The sequence below is a fragment of the Haliaeetus albicilla genome, chromosome 2 (assembly GCF_947461875.1).
Source record: "Haliaeetus albicilla chromosome 2, bHalAlb1.1, whole genome shotgun sequence".
Lineage (NCBI taxonomy): Eukaryota > Metazoa > Chordata > Aves > Accipitriformes > Accipitridae > Haliaeetus > Haliaeetus albicilla.
The window spans coordinates 17,897,835-17,911,731 of NC_091484.1; the positions used below are offsets into that span (position 1 = coordinate 17,897,835).

The 13,897-nt window shown below is 46.7% G+C and overlaps 2 protein-coding genes across 5 annotated transcripts in view; both read right to left on the reverse strand.

The window, feature by feature from the left end:
* L3MBTL1 (L3MBTL histone methyl-lysine binding protein 1) overlaps positions 1-1,863 on the reverse strand; it is a 38,014-nt gene extending 36,151 nt beyond the window's left edge. Inside the window, exon 1 of one of the 4 annotated variants that reach the window (XM_069807881.1) lies at positions 1,687-1,863. Coding sequence is in view for 2 of the 4 variants with exons in the window: in XM_069807872.1 (XP_069663973.1) it covers positions 20-160 (141 nt within the window). In the remaining 2 variants the exon portion in view is untranslated. Of the gene's footprint in view, positions 1-19; positions 1,449-1,686 lie in introns of those variants that run through there. The other 3 variants (XM_069807872.1, XM_069807864.1, XM_069807889.1) reach the window with 3 other exon arrangements.
* Positions 1,864-9,117: 7,254 nt separating this feature from the next.
* SRSF6 (serine and arginine rich splicing factor 6) lies at positions 9,118-13,897 on the reverse strand. The gene is made up of 6 exons (XM_069807893.1): positions 13,610-13,897; positions 13,161-13,309; positions 11,625-11,752; positions 11,196-11,404; positions 10,750-10,839; positions 9,118-10,633 (listed from the first exon to the last, which is right to left on the reverse strand). The coding sequence occupies exons 1-6, from the start codon at positions 13,714-13,716 to the stop codon at positions 10,270-10,272; spliced, it is 1,047 nt and encodes a 348-aa protein (XP_069663994.1). The 5' UTR covers positions 13,717-13,897; the 3' UTR covers positions 9,118-10,269.

Below are 13,897 nucleotides of genomic sequence, written 5' to 3' on the forward strand. Positions count from 1 at the left end.
GAAAGGCAAACATACACACCTCTTCCCTTCCAAATCTGACTGTTGCTTTAAACCCAGAAGGCAATGCCTCCTCTGGAATAAACCAGGAGCCACAAAGTCCTCCTAGGTTCTCCTGCAGCATGGGATGAGGTTCGGAATGGACCATGGTCTTTATCAACATCTTAAAACAGGATGAAATGTCCTTCCATGCAGTAAGATGCTGCTCGTGTTGCACGTTTCAAAACACGGAATAGATTCTGCAAAGATAGAGATCGGAGGGAGAAGGGCAAGAGAGCAGCAAGCTGCCTTCAGCTTTAGGTTTAGACACAGCTAACAAAGCAGAGACACTTGGGCTGGGTGCCACCTGCTGTCCCCAGGAGTGTCACTGCCACCGGGACTAGCTCTTGGGCCTGTGGATCTGCTCAGACCCACAGATGGGGAGAATGAGCAGTTACCAGTGGTCTCGTGTGCCACCACAAAGGGCTCAAGGTGACACCATCCAAGCTCAATGCTGAGACCAGAAGGCAGCCTGAAGCCTGGGCAGCTCCAACTGGGCACAGACCCCCAGCCACTGCTGAGAGGCACAAAGGGGACACCCGCATCCTACCTTCCACTCTGCTGCCGTAAGCCACTGCCTACTGATAGCACCAGGCCTGCTGCTGCATCCAGCCTTGCACAGAGTTAGGGCATAACACAGGATCATTTTCCACAAGTGCAAGTTACACTCATAAGCGGTGGAAACATCCGAAGAGGATTGATACATGATCCCAAAACATTTCAAAGCATCCAGTCTTTTATCTTCTTTTATAACTAGTAAAGAAATAAATCCAGAACCTGTCCTAGACCATGTGGAGCATCCTCTCTGTAGCCTGGGCTGTTTGTCCTGTGTCCTGCTAGGCTGGACTAATGCCCTCCATGCTGCAGGACCCTTTCAAGGACTGCAGCAGTGTCATCTTCAGGCTCCAGGACAGCATGTGCTCATGAGGTGTTTGAGAAACACCAGAAGGAACACGGTCAAGCATCCACCCTGGAAGGGGCTTCCAACCTCTGTGTGTCCCAGAGAGGATCCCTTGGGAAAGCCAGGGAAGAACAGTCCCATTCCCTGTCTCTGCTTGGCACCACTGCGTCATGCCCGGGTAGCGCCTGGCACCACACACACCCAGCTGAGACCAGTCAGCCCAGTGGGACCTGCAGCTGCACCAGTACAGAACCTGCCCAAAGAAGATAAGCACCTGCACGTCCTTTTTTTTTTTTTTTTTCTTTTTTTTTTTGCTTAAGATATCCCCCACTGTTGGGCATAGTGGCTTGCCTTGAGAAAAAATACTTCGCTGCACATGAATGTTACAGTCCTAAAACGGCCCACAGCGAGCCCGCCGTCCCCCCCGCGGGGCGGGCAGCCCCCGGCCCGGCCCGGCCCGGCCCGCTCCGCTCCATTTCACTCCACTCTCGGCCGCCTCCACCACCCGGCCGCAGCTCCCCCCCCGCCGCGGCCCGGCCGGTACCGTGTCCCCGCCGCCCGCCTCGGCCAGGACGTGGGCCGGGGCGGCTTCCGATGAAAGGCGGCAATGGCGGAGTGTCCCTCCCCCGCCGGCCCCGGCCCCGCCATCCCATCCCAGCCCAGCCCCGGGCCCGGGCTTCCCCCGTGGGGGAAAATCGAAGGCGGGGACGCGGCCCCCGGGCTGGGCCGTGCCCGGCCGCGCTCCTTACCTCCACGGTGGGGCCCAGCGGCCGGGGCCCGGCCAGGGCGCTTGACTCCGAGCCGCAGCGGGGCTGCCCGGCCCGGCGTGCGCTGCACAGAACCGCCTTACGGCTGGGCCGCCGCCACCGCGGCGCCCGCACGGCCCGGCCCGGCCCGGGGGTGGCGGGGCTGCGAGCAGGGGCCGCACCGGGCGGGGGGGCTTAGGCGGCGGAGCCCGCGGCGGGAGGGGCGCTGGGCCGGGCCGCGCGCGTGAGTGCGAGTGTGCGTGTGTGCGGGGGGGGGGGGGGGGGGCGGTAATTGGGCAGGTTGAAAATGCATGCACTTAATGAGCGCCGTCGCCATGGCAACCCGTGTATTCCTCCACGCCGCAGTGGCAGTGTTAATCCCGCCGCAGGATTTCGGGGAGCTGCCTGGCGAGGAAAGGGGGGGGGGGCGGTCGCCAGGGCAACGCCCGGGCCGCGGAGCCCCTCAGCCAGGGCCAGCCGCCCCGCCCCGCGCCTCCGGCCCTTCCCATGGCAGAGGCTGGCGGGCACGGAGCCACTTGTCCCTAGGACGCTGAGGAGCCCGAGGCTGGCACTGGTCACCACAAGGCAAATGCTGAGCTCTGGGGGTCCCAGCGCCCCCCATCCTTGCCGGGCACGGTGGCCGTGGGGTGGCTGACACACAATTTTCCAGTGTTTTTCTCTCCTGGGTTAGATGGGACAGGGGGCTTGAAAGCCAGAAGCTGCTTTTTCTCTAAGTCACTAATATTAACCTCACCCATCTCGGAGAGCAAGGGGACTACATCACTGAAGGTAGCGTGTCCTCCACCCCGGAGACCAAACCAGTTCCCCAGGCCTCGTCTGAGGCAGACAGGCATGGCTGCCCCAGCGAAGCGGGGGAAGTCTCTCCTCAGCACCCGTACCACAGGCTCAAAGAATAACTGGGGAATGCTAACGCAAAATCCCCAAGATCACTGGGAAGCAAAAGGGTCACTCGAACTAGTTCTCTGGAGAAAATGTAGGACTTGCTCCTGCACAGTGCTGAGGAGTGCTTCCTAAGTGCTCTGGTCAAAAAACGGCAGCTTACCTGCCCACCCTTTAGTATTTTATGGCCACACAAGAAGTGTGCCTTTTAGACACTTACACAATGTCTGTCCTAGTTATCCGCAGAAGGTGGGAGTGGAAGGAACCAAGACTGGAAACACAAGGACCAAAAATGCACAAAAAGCTGCTGAGAACGGCACTCAATGCGTGTTGGACCAGCTGGGGAGAGGCGACTGCTGGCTCACCCTGCAGGCCAACTCCTGCCATACCGAACCCAGGGCAAGGGCTGTTCTTGATCGCTTCAGGGAGTGCTGGAACAAGCTCTTCGTTTCTAGCACGAGTATCTGCCAGTTGTTTATCACCTTGAGTTCTGTACTCCAAAATTTTTAATACATTAAAAAAGATGAAGTCAAAGACTCTGATGAAGCAATTAGAACCTGAAAATCAAAAAGTAACAGGTATTTGCTTTGCTGCTACTGCCCTCTTTCACCTTTTCAAACAAACCTTCAGTGGCACGGTATAGAAAAAGGTCTTCCCATATAAATCCTTTTATGCTGCAGTGGGAGGTTCAAATAGATTTGAATCAGGAGCAGAGCGAAACTCTGTCACTTGAAGAGCAACCCAGCATTTACTTTCTCCCATCAGTTCCCTGTTCCTGGCTATGCTTGCCATAAAAAAATCATGAATTCAGAATGATGAATTGTCAGATTGGACATTAGGAAAAGGTTCTTCACTGAGAGGGTGGTCAGTCCCTGGAACAGGCTCCCGAGGGAAGTGGTCACGGCACCAAGCCTGTCAGAGTTCAGGGAGCATCTGGACAATGCTCTCAGTCATATGGTTTAGTTTTAGTCCTGTGAGGAGCAGGGAGTTGGACTCGATGATCCTTATGGGTCCCCTCCTACTTGAGATATTCTGTGTTCTATGAACTTTTATTTAAACTTAGCTCTTAGTAATGCTTTTATTATTTAATTTATTCTGACATGGCTAATCAGACTCCACTATGCCATTAATACCACTAGACCTAACTAGTGCAGACTGCAGCAGGGCTGTGCTTAACAAGAGATGCTCTGGGACACATTAGGCCAGGATTTATGCCCACACATTCTGCTAGTCACAGGATGGCAGCATCTGCAGGTGGGTGTGTCTGCCACTCCCGTCCTCATCCACAGTCATGTCCCATGCTCATTTGACCCAAAAGCCTGATAGAGACCTTGCAAAACATGAAGCAACAGGAATAAGTTTGAAGTACAAACTGGCATCCGTAGTTTTTATTCCCACTGGGCCAGTCACTGCAGTTCTGTGCCTCAGTTTCATGCTCTCCAAGGGGGCTTTCATGTATGGAGAACTACAAAACAATTCTGCTCTGTGTTGTCAAACATACCTAGGTGACACCTAAATTATGGCAAATGGTTTATTACACTTTCAGCTCAAAGAGCAACAATTTTTAATTGTCAGGAAATAGACCCAGGCAAGGTAAGTGGAGAGGCTCTTTCAAAATATTTTCTCGCATCTCCCCAGGTGCTGTCAGCACTTACTCCATGCTGAGTGGCATGCTTGTACCACAGAGTGGAGCAGAACAGGAGATGCCACCCTAGGGCAGCTGTTGCACCCCACCATTGCCCCCCAGGTTAATTGTACAGCATCACTGTCGCGCCACTGTGATCATGAGAGACTTTGCTGTGTTATTTTCCTCTTATGTTGGTGCTGAGCAAGGCTGCTGACAGCTGACACCAAGCAGAACAAGGAACACAAATGCTGTGCAAGGGAAAGCTTTTTGCACTTCACCCATTTCTAGGAGAAACATTGCTCTTTGACTAGTTGATCAACTGAGTGCAACTGTACATTGTGATTACACCAAGCAGATGAGATATGATCTATTTAATGCCTACTGACTTAATGGCAGTAACTTTTCTTATTCACATTTACAGGATAATCCTATTCCAGGAGCTGCACACACCAGTAATAAATTTGCCCAAGTAATTCCCCCCACAACTCCGTAAACATGACAGCACAGGCTGCATCTTCCAGTTGCCTCCAACCCTGGCGTCACCCACAGAGCTTTCCCTCCACTATCTTCTGTATTTTGGACTGAAATCACTGTACTCAGTTCTTGCCCAAAGGCAAAACATTGGAGCAAAACGTAAGCTTTTGCTTTTAAAATGAGTAAAAATACTAATTTTTAAAAATTAGTATTTGAGATATTCTACATTAAAGTAGACCACCCTGCAGAAGTCACTTTCTGTGAACAAGAGGAAGAGGATGTAGCCCTTGAGTCAGAGAATCACCCAGAATCATGTCCAAAACTTCAGTATTAGTACGAACTGTTGTGAAGTACATCGTGAAGCAGGCATTAGCTGTAGACATCTTCCTGTTGCCACTATTTTTTCAGTGGTATGGATCATACCAGCTGCTGTGATCCATTCCTTCTTATATAGGAGTGCACCTATGTTCATCCAACCAACTTGGACATGTTATTGACAGATGTAGCTAAAAGGGTAGAAGTTTATGAGCCACTTCAGAGCAGTTGCTTTATTTCAATTTTTTATTGGATTATGAAACTGAAACTTCCCCTCTGACATCTACATACATATTTAGCAAAAATAATAATGCATGAAGAAGCTTTGAGAGTTAAGAGCCCACATTCTGCTATTTGATTCTTTCCACCTAACCACAAAACAAAACATGGGGCAAAAGGGCTGATCACAATGTTAACAGATACTGTTATGATCCCAAGAACAGTTAATAGCTGCCACTATGCAAAGCAATATTTGTATTAGTTTTGCTTCTCACCTTTTAAAGTAATGCATTCCCATTCACATTAAATAGACATTACAAAGCGCACAAGAAACACAGCAAAGATCTGCTAATTCTGTCACAGGAACTTTACCTTCTGATCAACATTTGAACTATGCATCTTGCAAATGATCACAGAATTCTGCATCATCTCTCAAGGACATACCAAACATCAGCTCAGCTCAGTTTCTGGGATTTCCAGGTTCCTGAGCCAAATTCCTACTTTCCCAGCTCCTTCACTTATGTAGTTGCTCTGTGGATGCCATGTGGATGTTACAACACCAACCTGAACCAGATTTAAGTAGAAATTGGAAACAGTTCAGTTATTTCACGTGTGAATAATAAATCCAGCAAACGTGTTTTAAATGCCCCTCCCCATTGCTCATGCAAAGATGGTTACAGTCTTGTTTGGGACAGAGTAAGCTCCCAGTCATAAATGGACTCTAATTCCACAATATTTAGAGGTAGAAACATTATAGTAGGAAAAAGAAGTGTCACCTACTCAAGCCACTCACAGTTTCACTCTAAGCATAGTAATATTGCTAGGTGAGATACTTATTTTGGTGTACATCAGTCACAAAAGTTGTGCTCTTCGTTACAGCAAGCCAACATACTGTCCCCGTTTTCTTTTAGTGATGTAACGTAAATAGCCATTTCAAAGGGTATGGTTTATGACAGCACGTTTTAAATCCTCTTGTTCTTAGTCCATCTCCTGCTTTTTTAAGCAATGATTTCTGAACACTTGGCATGAAAGAAGCCTGTATGTCTGCCTATTAAAGTATGCTGCATTCTTTTTCATGGTGGCACAGGGACTTGCTGAAGCAGAAACACCTGCATGGACTTGAATAGTAGCGTTACTGGCTTCTGGAAGTCACATGTTGTGGATGTAAAGGTGAAGGTAAGCCTTTCTGGGTCTCGCCATCAAAAAGGAAGTAAGCATCTCTATTCACTTGTCCCCTTCACTGCCTTTGGGGACAAATTACCTTCCTTGCCAGCTAGATCCTCACAGTAGTCCCCAATCCCTAAAGCACTACCTCATTCCATGCTTCAGGACTCAAGTCAGTCACCTACCTAGATCAGGAATAATCACATTTTGCAGCCTGCTTCTTCCCCAGACCAGGTGCATTAGGGATTTGTTCTCTTCTCCATCAAAGCACTGAGCTACAAGCCAAAGCACGGTAGAAAACACCTTTCTGAGCTGGGAAAAAGAATTCTCTTTTATGACCTCCTGACACGGGCAGTCAAGGAGATTAACTTCAAAGCACACAAATGATGGGTCACCCAGGAACTCTGAGCAAGGATGAATTTTGTTTAATACCAGATTTCCCCATTTGTGCATCATAGCCAGTGTCCAAGGAAGATTTCAATTTATGTCCAAGGCTATAGGTGGCTTCACTCTGACTCACTACCTACATGAAGTAGAAACACTTTCCTACTATCTGCCAGGGTTTAAGTGAGACACCCTAAAGGGGAAGTGTCTTCACCATCTAACTTTAACTTTAAAGCAGGTATTTTACATCACATGGATCACTGATTTAAGGACAGAACTTGCATTTATGTCAAACACCAAAATATAGGGAGGGATGCTTTTTTAAATACAGGAAAAGGCTAGGAACAGACTCCAAATAGAGCCCCAGATTCTAAGTTTCACTTGTTTTTTAAACAGTAGAGTGTTACACAGCAATCATGGAAGCCTTCTACAGTCTCTTACTCTTCTATGAAATTTAAGACATTTATCCAAACCATGCTTTTGTAACACCTATGAGAGATCTCAGAAATAATCACACTTGTGATCACAAATACAACAGTCAGTCTTCTGCTCCTACAAAAAATGGTGCCGACAGAGCCAGAGGGATTAGTGTTTGGGTTTTGTTGGTGGGTTCTCTGAAGAGTTACCACAAGCATTGCGCTTAACTGCACTGGTTCAGCGTCTGGCACTAATGAAATCCTACTAGCTTTCAGAGGAAACAAATCCAGAAGGATGCAAGTCATGCCAAGGAATTCCTGCTTCATTTGTACAGTAAAGGGCCATTTCTGTTTTGCATAGCAGCCAAGAAAGACATCGCATGTTGCTTCAGTACCAGAAAAAGAAATCTTTGATATTTAAAGGAGTTACAGGCAGGTTGGTTAAACCTAATCTGGGCCCTCCCTGTAAGTAATTTATGAATAAAGATGACTTTAAACATAACCATTGTCATAACAACCTCATTTCAGAAAGCTAGGAATATAGTTGGTGAAAGCCATCATTATGCAGTTAACCAAGATTGGGGTGCTAATGGCTACTGTAAAGCCAAGACATTCTCATGCTGGCACTGGAAATCAGTTTTAGAAACAAGCCGTTACTTACACCCACAAGCACGTGCAAAAAAGTAATTAACGTCTTGTTTTATTACTGCAAAGACAAACACAGGTACTGAAAATACACATATATACCTTTTAATCTACTGAGCTCCAAGCTCAATTCTTGTTTTGAGGAGTGCAACATGGATTTTACTTAAGACCCCTAGAGGTTAATCAGAGGACCAGTCTTCCATGAAGTCTGAACTACTTCATGATCAGCATAAATAAAATCAAGGGGGCATAATGCTTTTGTGTCAACAAGTTTAAGGGAGGTAAATATTTCCACAAGTGTAGCTTAGGGCTGTAAACCTGCATTAAACTATTCTTGCACAGTCTGACTTCTGCACAAAGTCCCCAGTACTTCCCCCCACTTGAAATCCAATGCAGAGAAGGTAATACCCGCAGTGATCAGAACTACAGCATACCATTTTTCTAGCCATTATGCTAAAATACACCTCAACTAGAACAGCTTCAATTTAAAAAAAAAAAATTACTTATCACAGATTAACTAAACACAGGAGTCACCTCATTCCAGGTGCAGAGAGTAAAACTTCAGTACTAAATGCACTCTGCAGAAGCATGGGTTTAGTCACACCAGAAATATGTGAGACTCCAGGGTTACATGAACAGTCATGGGGAAGCCTGACTTGGCAGCTCCAATACAGCTGCTTTTTCATCTTTGGGATAGAAACAGCATGGAAAATTGTACAATATAAAAGCAACGCTAACCTGAACTTTCGGCAACACAAGCCATGTAATCGCTTCCATTCAAGTTCCATTAGGAATGTGAGCTTATTGGGCAAAACTAACTTTATTCATCCTGGAATCCCTTCTTGTACTAGCACAGCTACTCACATGCAACAGGCGAAAGCTCAAGCTTACTAGGTATGATCAGAAAATGGCAAGAAACTTGAGTATTAATTTTCAAGAGAACTGTTTAGATCATAAAGCAATTCCAGGAAAGAAAAGTTGGCATCAAATCGCATTTGAACATGCACTTGATGTGCTCCTTGTGCCTGACTGAATTAATCCTAACAGATGTGTAAAATTCTGACCAGTGAGAGGTGCTGCTTTCACATCCAATCAGGCTTGAAGAAAGGACAATGTATTGGACAAACAATGCTGGTCTGAAGCACAAAACCAAGTCCATTTCAAGAGCTCCCAAGTCTCTCACTAAAACAACGAAGTTACTCCAGCAAAAGAGCTAAGTAGGATAAATTGTGATTTCCCCAGCATGAGAGGCAGAAAAAGAATCCCATTACACTGCAATAAACACAAGAGTTTGAGTCACCAATTTAATTTTATACAAGTCAAACTACACATTGTATAAAGAGTACAAGGCAGTTCTAATGTTTACTATTGCATGTTACAAAAATCAATTTAGCTATAAAGGGGAATTTTTGGGATGAGTCCTATTCCACAATTTAAGTGAACTGGCAACTGTGGTTTAGCAAAGCCTTTGTTAAAGACTAGAACTCTAGCTCAAAGAGATTACATTTCCAATAAATTTCAGACTTACACACAACAGGATTATAGTTCGCCTAGTCTGAAGCAAAATGTTAACATAAATGAGTCAAAAAGGAGGGAAGACAGTTTTATTTACCTAGTTTTCATATCCAATAGGTATTTAGAGGCTGACAAACCATACAACATACTAGTGACTTGGACCACATCCAAGAGACACATTAGTGTCTGACAACAGTGACACTTGATATTCAAGAAAAAGAAGTCAGAAAGCTTTCTTTTAAGTTTGAAACGTAGGATTTTTCAGCAATACTGTACAATACAGGTTCCAGAGTACCTTTATTACCTTTAATACAGTCACAGTATAGGGGGGAATGTTCTTTTGGCAAGTTAAGATACAACACAAATGCTCCAACTTGAGTTTATTGCTGGTCTAAAAATCTTCCTAGTATTGTTACCAGTTTATATAGTTTGCAGCCTGCTTCCACAAATTAAGATAAACCGGAGAATTATCTGACCTGCCCAGCAAGGCAATCCTGCCTTTAGCAGCAAGCTGTAACCTATTACACTAATGATACCCATAGTTCTAAAACCATGAAAAAAATAAAAGGAAAAAATGATACTTTCAAAAAAGCCCAGATTTAAGCCTGTTTATATTCAGTTTATTTTAATATAAAAACCACTTTGCACTTAAGAGTAGTTAAGTTACTCCTGCAGAAATGCTATAAAATCAAACTTTTAGCTGAATTTCTACAAAAGGGGGGCTTTTCCTGCTTTGTACCACCATCCGATCTTGTGTTTTCAAATTTGGGATACAAATTAAACCTTTATGCCTCATTACTTAGTTCTTAGGCCATTCATTCCTGCAAGAGAAAAAACCAACTTCTGAAGTACTAACATAACACTAATGGCCTGACAAGTAGGAAAATGTTCCATAATAGTGTGCAATGTAAGAGGAGAGTTGTAGTCTTAATCTCTTGAACTAGATCTTGATCGTGAGCGAGATTTTGAACGAGATCTGGAGCGGGACCTCGATGCAGCTCTTTTGGATGGTGACTCTGAACGAGCCTTGGCAGATGGCTGCTGCTGCGGAGAATTGGAACGAGACCTGCTCCTTGACCTGGACTTAGACTTAGCATCTCCTTTACCATTTTCTTTGGGAGATCGAGACCTGGACCTGGATCTGGACCGTGACTTCTCAGACTTCTCCTTGGATCTGCTGTGAGAGCGTGAACCCCTGTCAGACTTGGGTTTCGATTTGCTCTTTGATCTAGACTTCCTGCTTTTAGATCTGGAACGTGAGCGGTCTTTGCTTCGTGACCTGGATTTAGATCTTTCAAAAAGAGAAAGAGTTTATTCTGCATGAACTCAAAACTTATGGCAGTTTTAAGTATCTATCAATCAATAATTAGCAATTCCCGTACTAACAGAAAACAATGCTTCACTTACCGTGAACGGCTTTTGGAGACGCTACGGGACCTGCTGCGGCTGCTCCTACTTCTACGACTTCTGCTTCTAGACCGTCTTCTAGATCGTGACCTAGAAACATTTAAAATGTAATTTGGCCCTTATTCTTTGCCTGGTGTGCCCTGCTACGCTATCCAAGAGCAAAAAGCTGCTAAAGAACTTCTCAAAAACAAGCATGGCCACATAAAGATGTACTATTAATCCACCTACATTCAATATATTGTCAATGACTTACATCTGACATTTCACATGTGAAAAACTATCAAACCTGGCTTTGCTGTATTATTTAAAGTAATTCCTTCCACATTCTCAGGCATCACCCTACTCCTGAAATATCAACTGAAGGTAACTGTTGCAGGTTGGGCTACCTATACCTATTCTTAGTGTAAGTAGTCTTGATGCAGAGACTGACATGTCCCAAAAGTTACCTTGACCTGCTGCCAGAGTAAGATCGCCTATGGCTTGACCGTGGCTTGTCTTCAACCAGCCTTATCTTCCTTCCATTTATCTCTGTGCCATCCAGTTTGTCCAGGGCACGCTTCATGTCTGAGTAAGATCGGAACTCAATCACTCCTTCATTTGTACGTTCTTTGTGAGCATCTGCATAGGTTACCTCACCAGCTTGCCTCATGAAATCCTTTAGGGAGTAGATGAAGAATTACATAAGCATTCCACATGCTTACATTCTGGAAGTACATTAGCTTAAGACAAGTCTGAGCAAATGCAAGAAGCATTAGTTGCATGTAAACATTCATGCACAAATACTTCTACCTAAATCAAAATGAACATTGATATTAAGGGAAGTTATTGCTTCCTGCTAGTCACAACAGGCTCTATGATAGAACATTAATACATACTTTCAAATCCTGCCAACTACAGCGACTGGAAAGGTTTTCAACAATCAGTCTGTACTCTGTACGAACAGGCGGTCCGTATTTATCTCTTCCAGATTGTCTCCGACTGCTATATCCGCCACCACCCCCACCTTTATTGTACAAAGAAATAAAGTTAGATCGTCTCCTAGCATGAAGAAAACTAAATGTTCTGAAAAAGTTAGTTAAACAGTTATATTTACTGGAGTAGGACTTTATTTCTCTAAGCCTCCAATAAACTTTGCAATTTTGCCATAATCTATATTAATGGCAAATCAAACAGACTAAAATCCTACAAGTCTGTGCTCCTAAGATCTGTTAGAGAGTGACTGCTCCTTATTAGATTCACCTTGCTAAGTTTTATTTTACAGAACATTGTAAAATATAAAACTTAACTGATTACATGCATTTCTACATTTTACAAAAACGTTTACTAGTTACACTAAGTACTTACATCACAGTATGAGGTTTTTGGTGGTGGTTTGGCCACAAAACACGCAAGGTAACAGTCACCTAGTTCAGTTTAACCAGTTTTGTCTAACCCTTGGAATCCTCACCATCACCCTGCGTCTAATGGCAAAAGGCTGCTGTCGTCATGGCTTCCGGTAAGGTCAGCCAAAGGGTCATAGGGCAAGGGTCACACAATGTATGGAAAAGCCATGGCCAATCAGGAAAGGCAGTCATCTTAGCCTCAGTGGACACAGCCTCAGCCCCACTGGTCACTTTTAAATTGAAACATCAAGGACTTGTTAAAAAGTTTGAATTGAACATGCAACAATTTTATACAACATACATTTGATTCTTTTTAAAAAGACAGATACCCACCCCCCCGAACACCACACTTCTAGATTACTGAAAGATGAACCTTAGTACTTTTAATTAACAGTACTAGGCCAGTTAAGCTCTATATAGCTCAGCTCAAGAAGCTATACAAGTTAGCTGAACATAGAAACATTAATAACATCCCCCACTTAGTACAACAGATTACTGCTTGTAAACCACCCCCCCATATATTCAACTGAAACATTCACATGAAAGTTCACAGCTGAGTGCTTCTACCCCAATTACGCAACGGTATTTATTCATTAACATTAGTGATGGAACATCACCGTTTCGCCTAAATGCTCCCAAGAACACTGGAGCCCTTATTAGCAGACCATATCGTTTCCAATTAACGAGAAACCCTTTCTAGATGGCCACAGTTTTGCAGCCAGAATTACTTCACATATTTGCCCTCCTCGGTTTCTTAGGAGATATCCGAGTGCAGCGCTGGTGCCAAGAAAAACGCCTGCAGCACCAAGTCAGCAGAATAGCTTGCTCCCAGCGATGCACCCGGTATCCCCTACTACCATGCTCGCACAGATACCGACACCCCACCCCCTCAGCCCCACGGGACTCGGTCCCATCCACTCAATCACCCCCGGCTCTGCCCTGCCAACACAGCCGAGCCGCCTCCCCTCGCCTCCTGCCCCTTGCCCGAAGCAGCCTTACAACCACGCAGAAAGATGGGCCCGTACTCACTGCGACTACTGTAGCTGTACCCGTCCCTGTCCCGGCGGGGCCCGCGGGCGTGCTCCACGATCACACGCTCCCCGCACAGATCCTTGCCGTTCAGCTCGTAAACGGCATCGTCGGCGTCTCGGGAGTCCTCGAACTCCACGAAGCCGTAACTGGGGGGAGAAGCAAGGCCCCGTCAGCCGCCCGCCCGCGCTTCCCGGGTCAGGGGGGGGCCGCGCCGGCCCAGCCGGGACAATAGGAGCCGGCCCCGCCGCAGCGCCCCCGCTCCCCCCCGCGCCGCCGCCATCTTGAGCCCGGCGCCACGCGGCAGCGCGGGCGGGAGCGGCCGACAACATGGTGGGGGGGGGGAGAAGGGCGGCGGGCGCGGCTCGCCCGACCCCGGGGACGGCAAAGAGGGGGCGGGGGGCGTCCGCCGGGCAGTGGCGGCCTTTAGGCCGCGGGACAGCGCTCACCCGTTTTTGAGGTCGACCTCGAGCAGGCGGCCATAGCCGCTGAAGAAGCGCTGGATGTCCTTCTCCCGGACGTGGTAGCTCAGGCGGCCAATATAGACGCGCGGCATGTCCGCGGCGGAAAGGGGGGGGAAGGGAAGGGGGAGGGAGAGGAGAAGAAAGAGAAAGGGGAGGAGAGAGAAAGAGGGAGAAAGAGGGAGAGAGAGAGAGGCGGCGAGAGGGCGCGGGGAGCGGCGCTGCAGGCCCGCACGCTGCCACAGCCGCGGCCTGCTCCGCAGCACAATGGCGCCC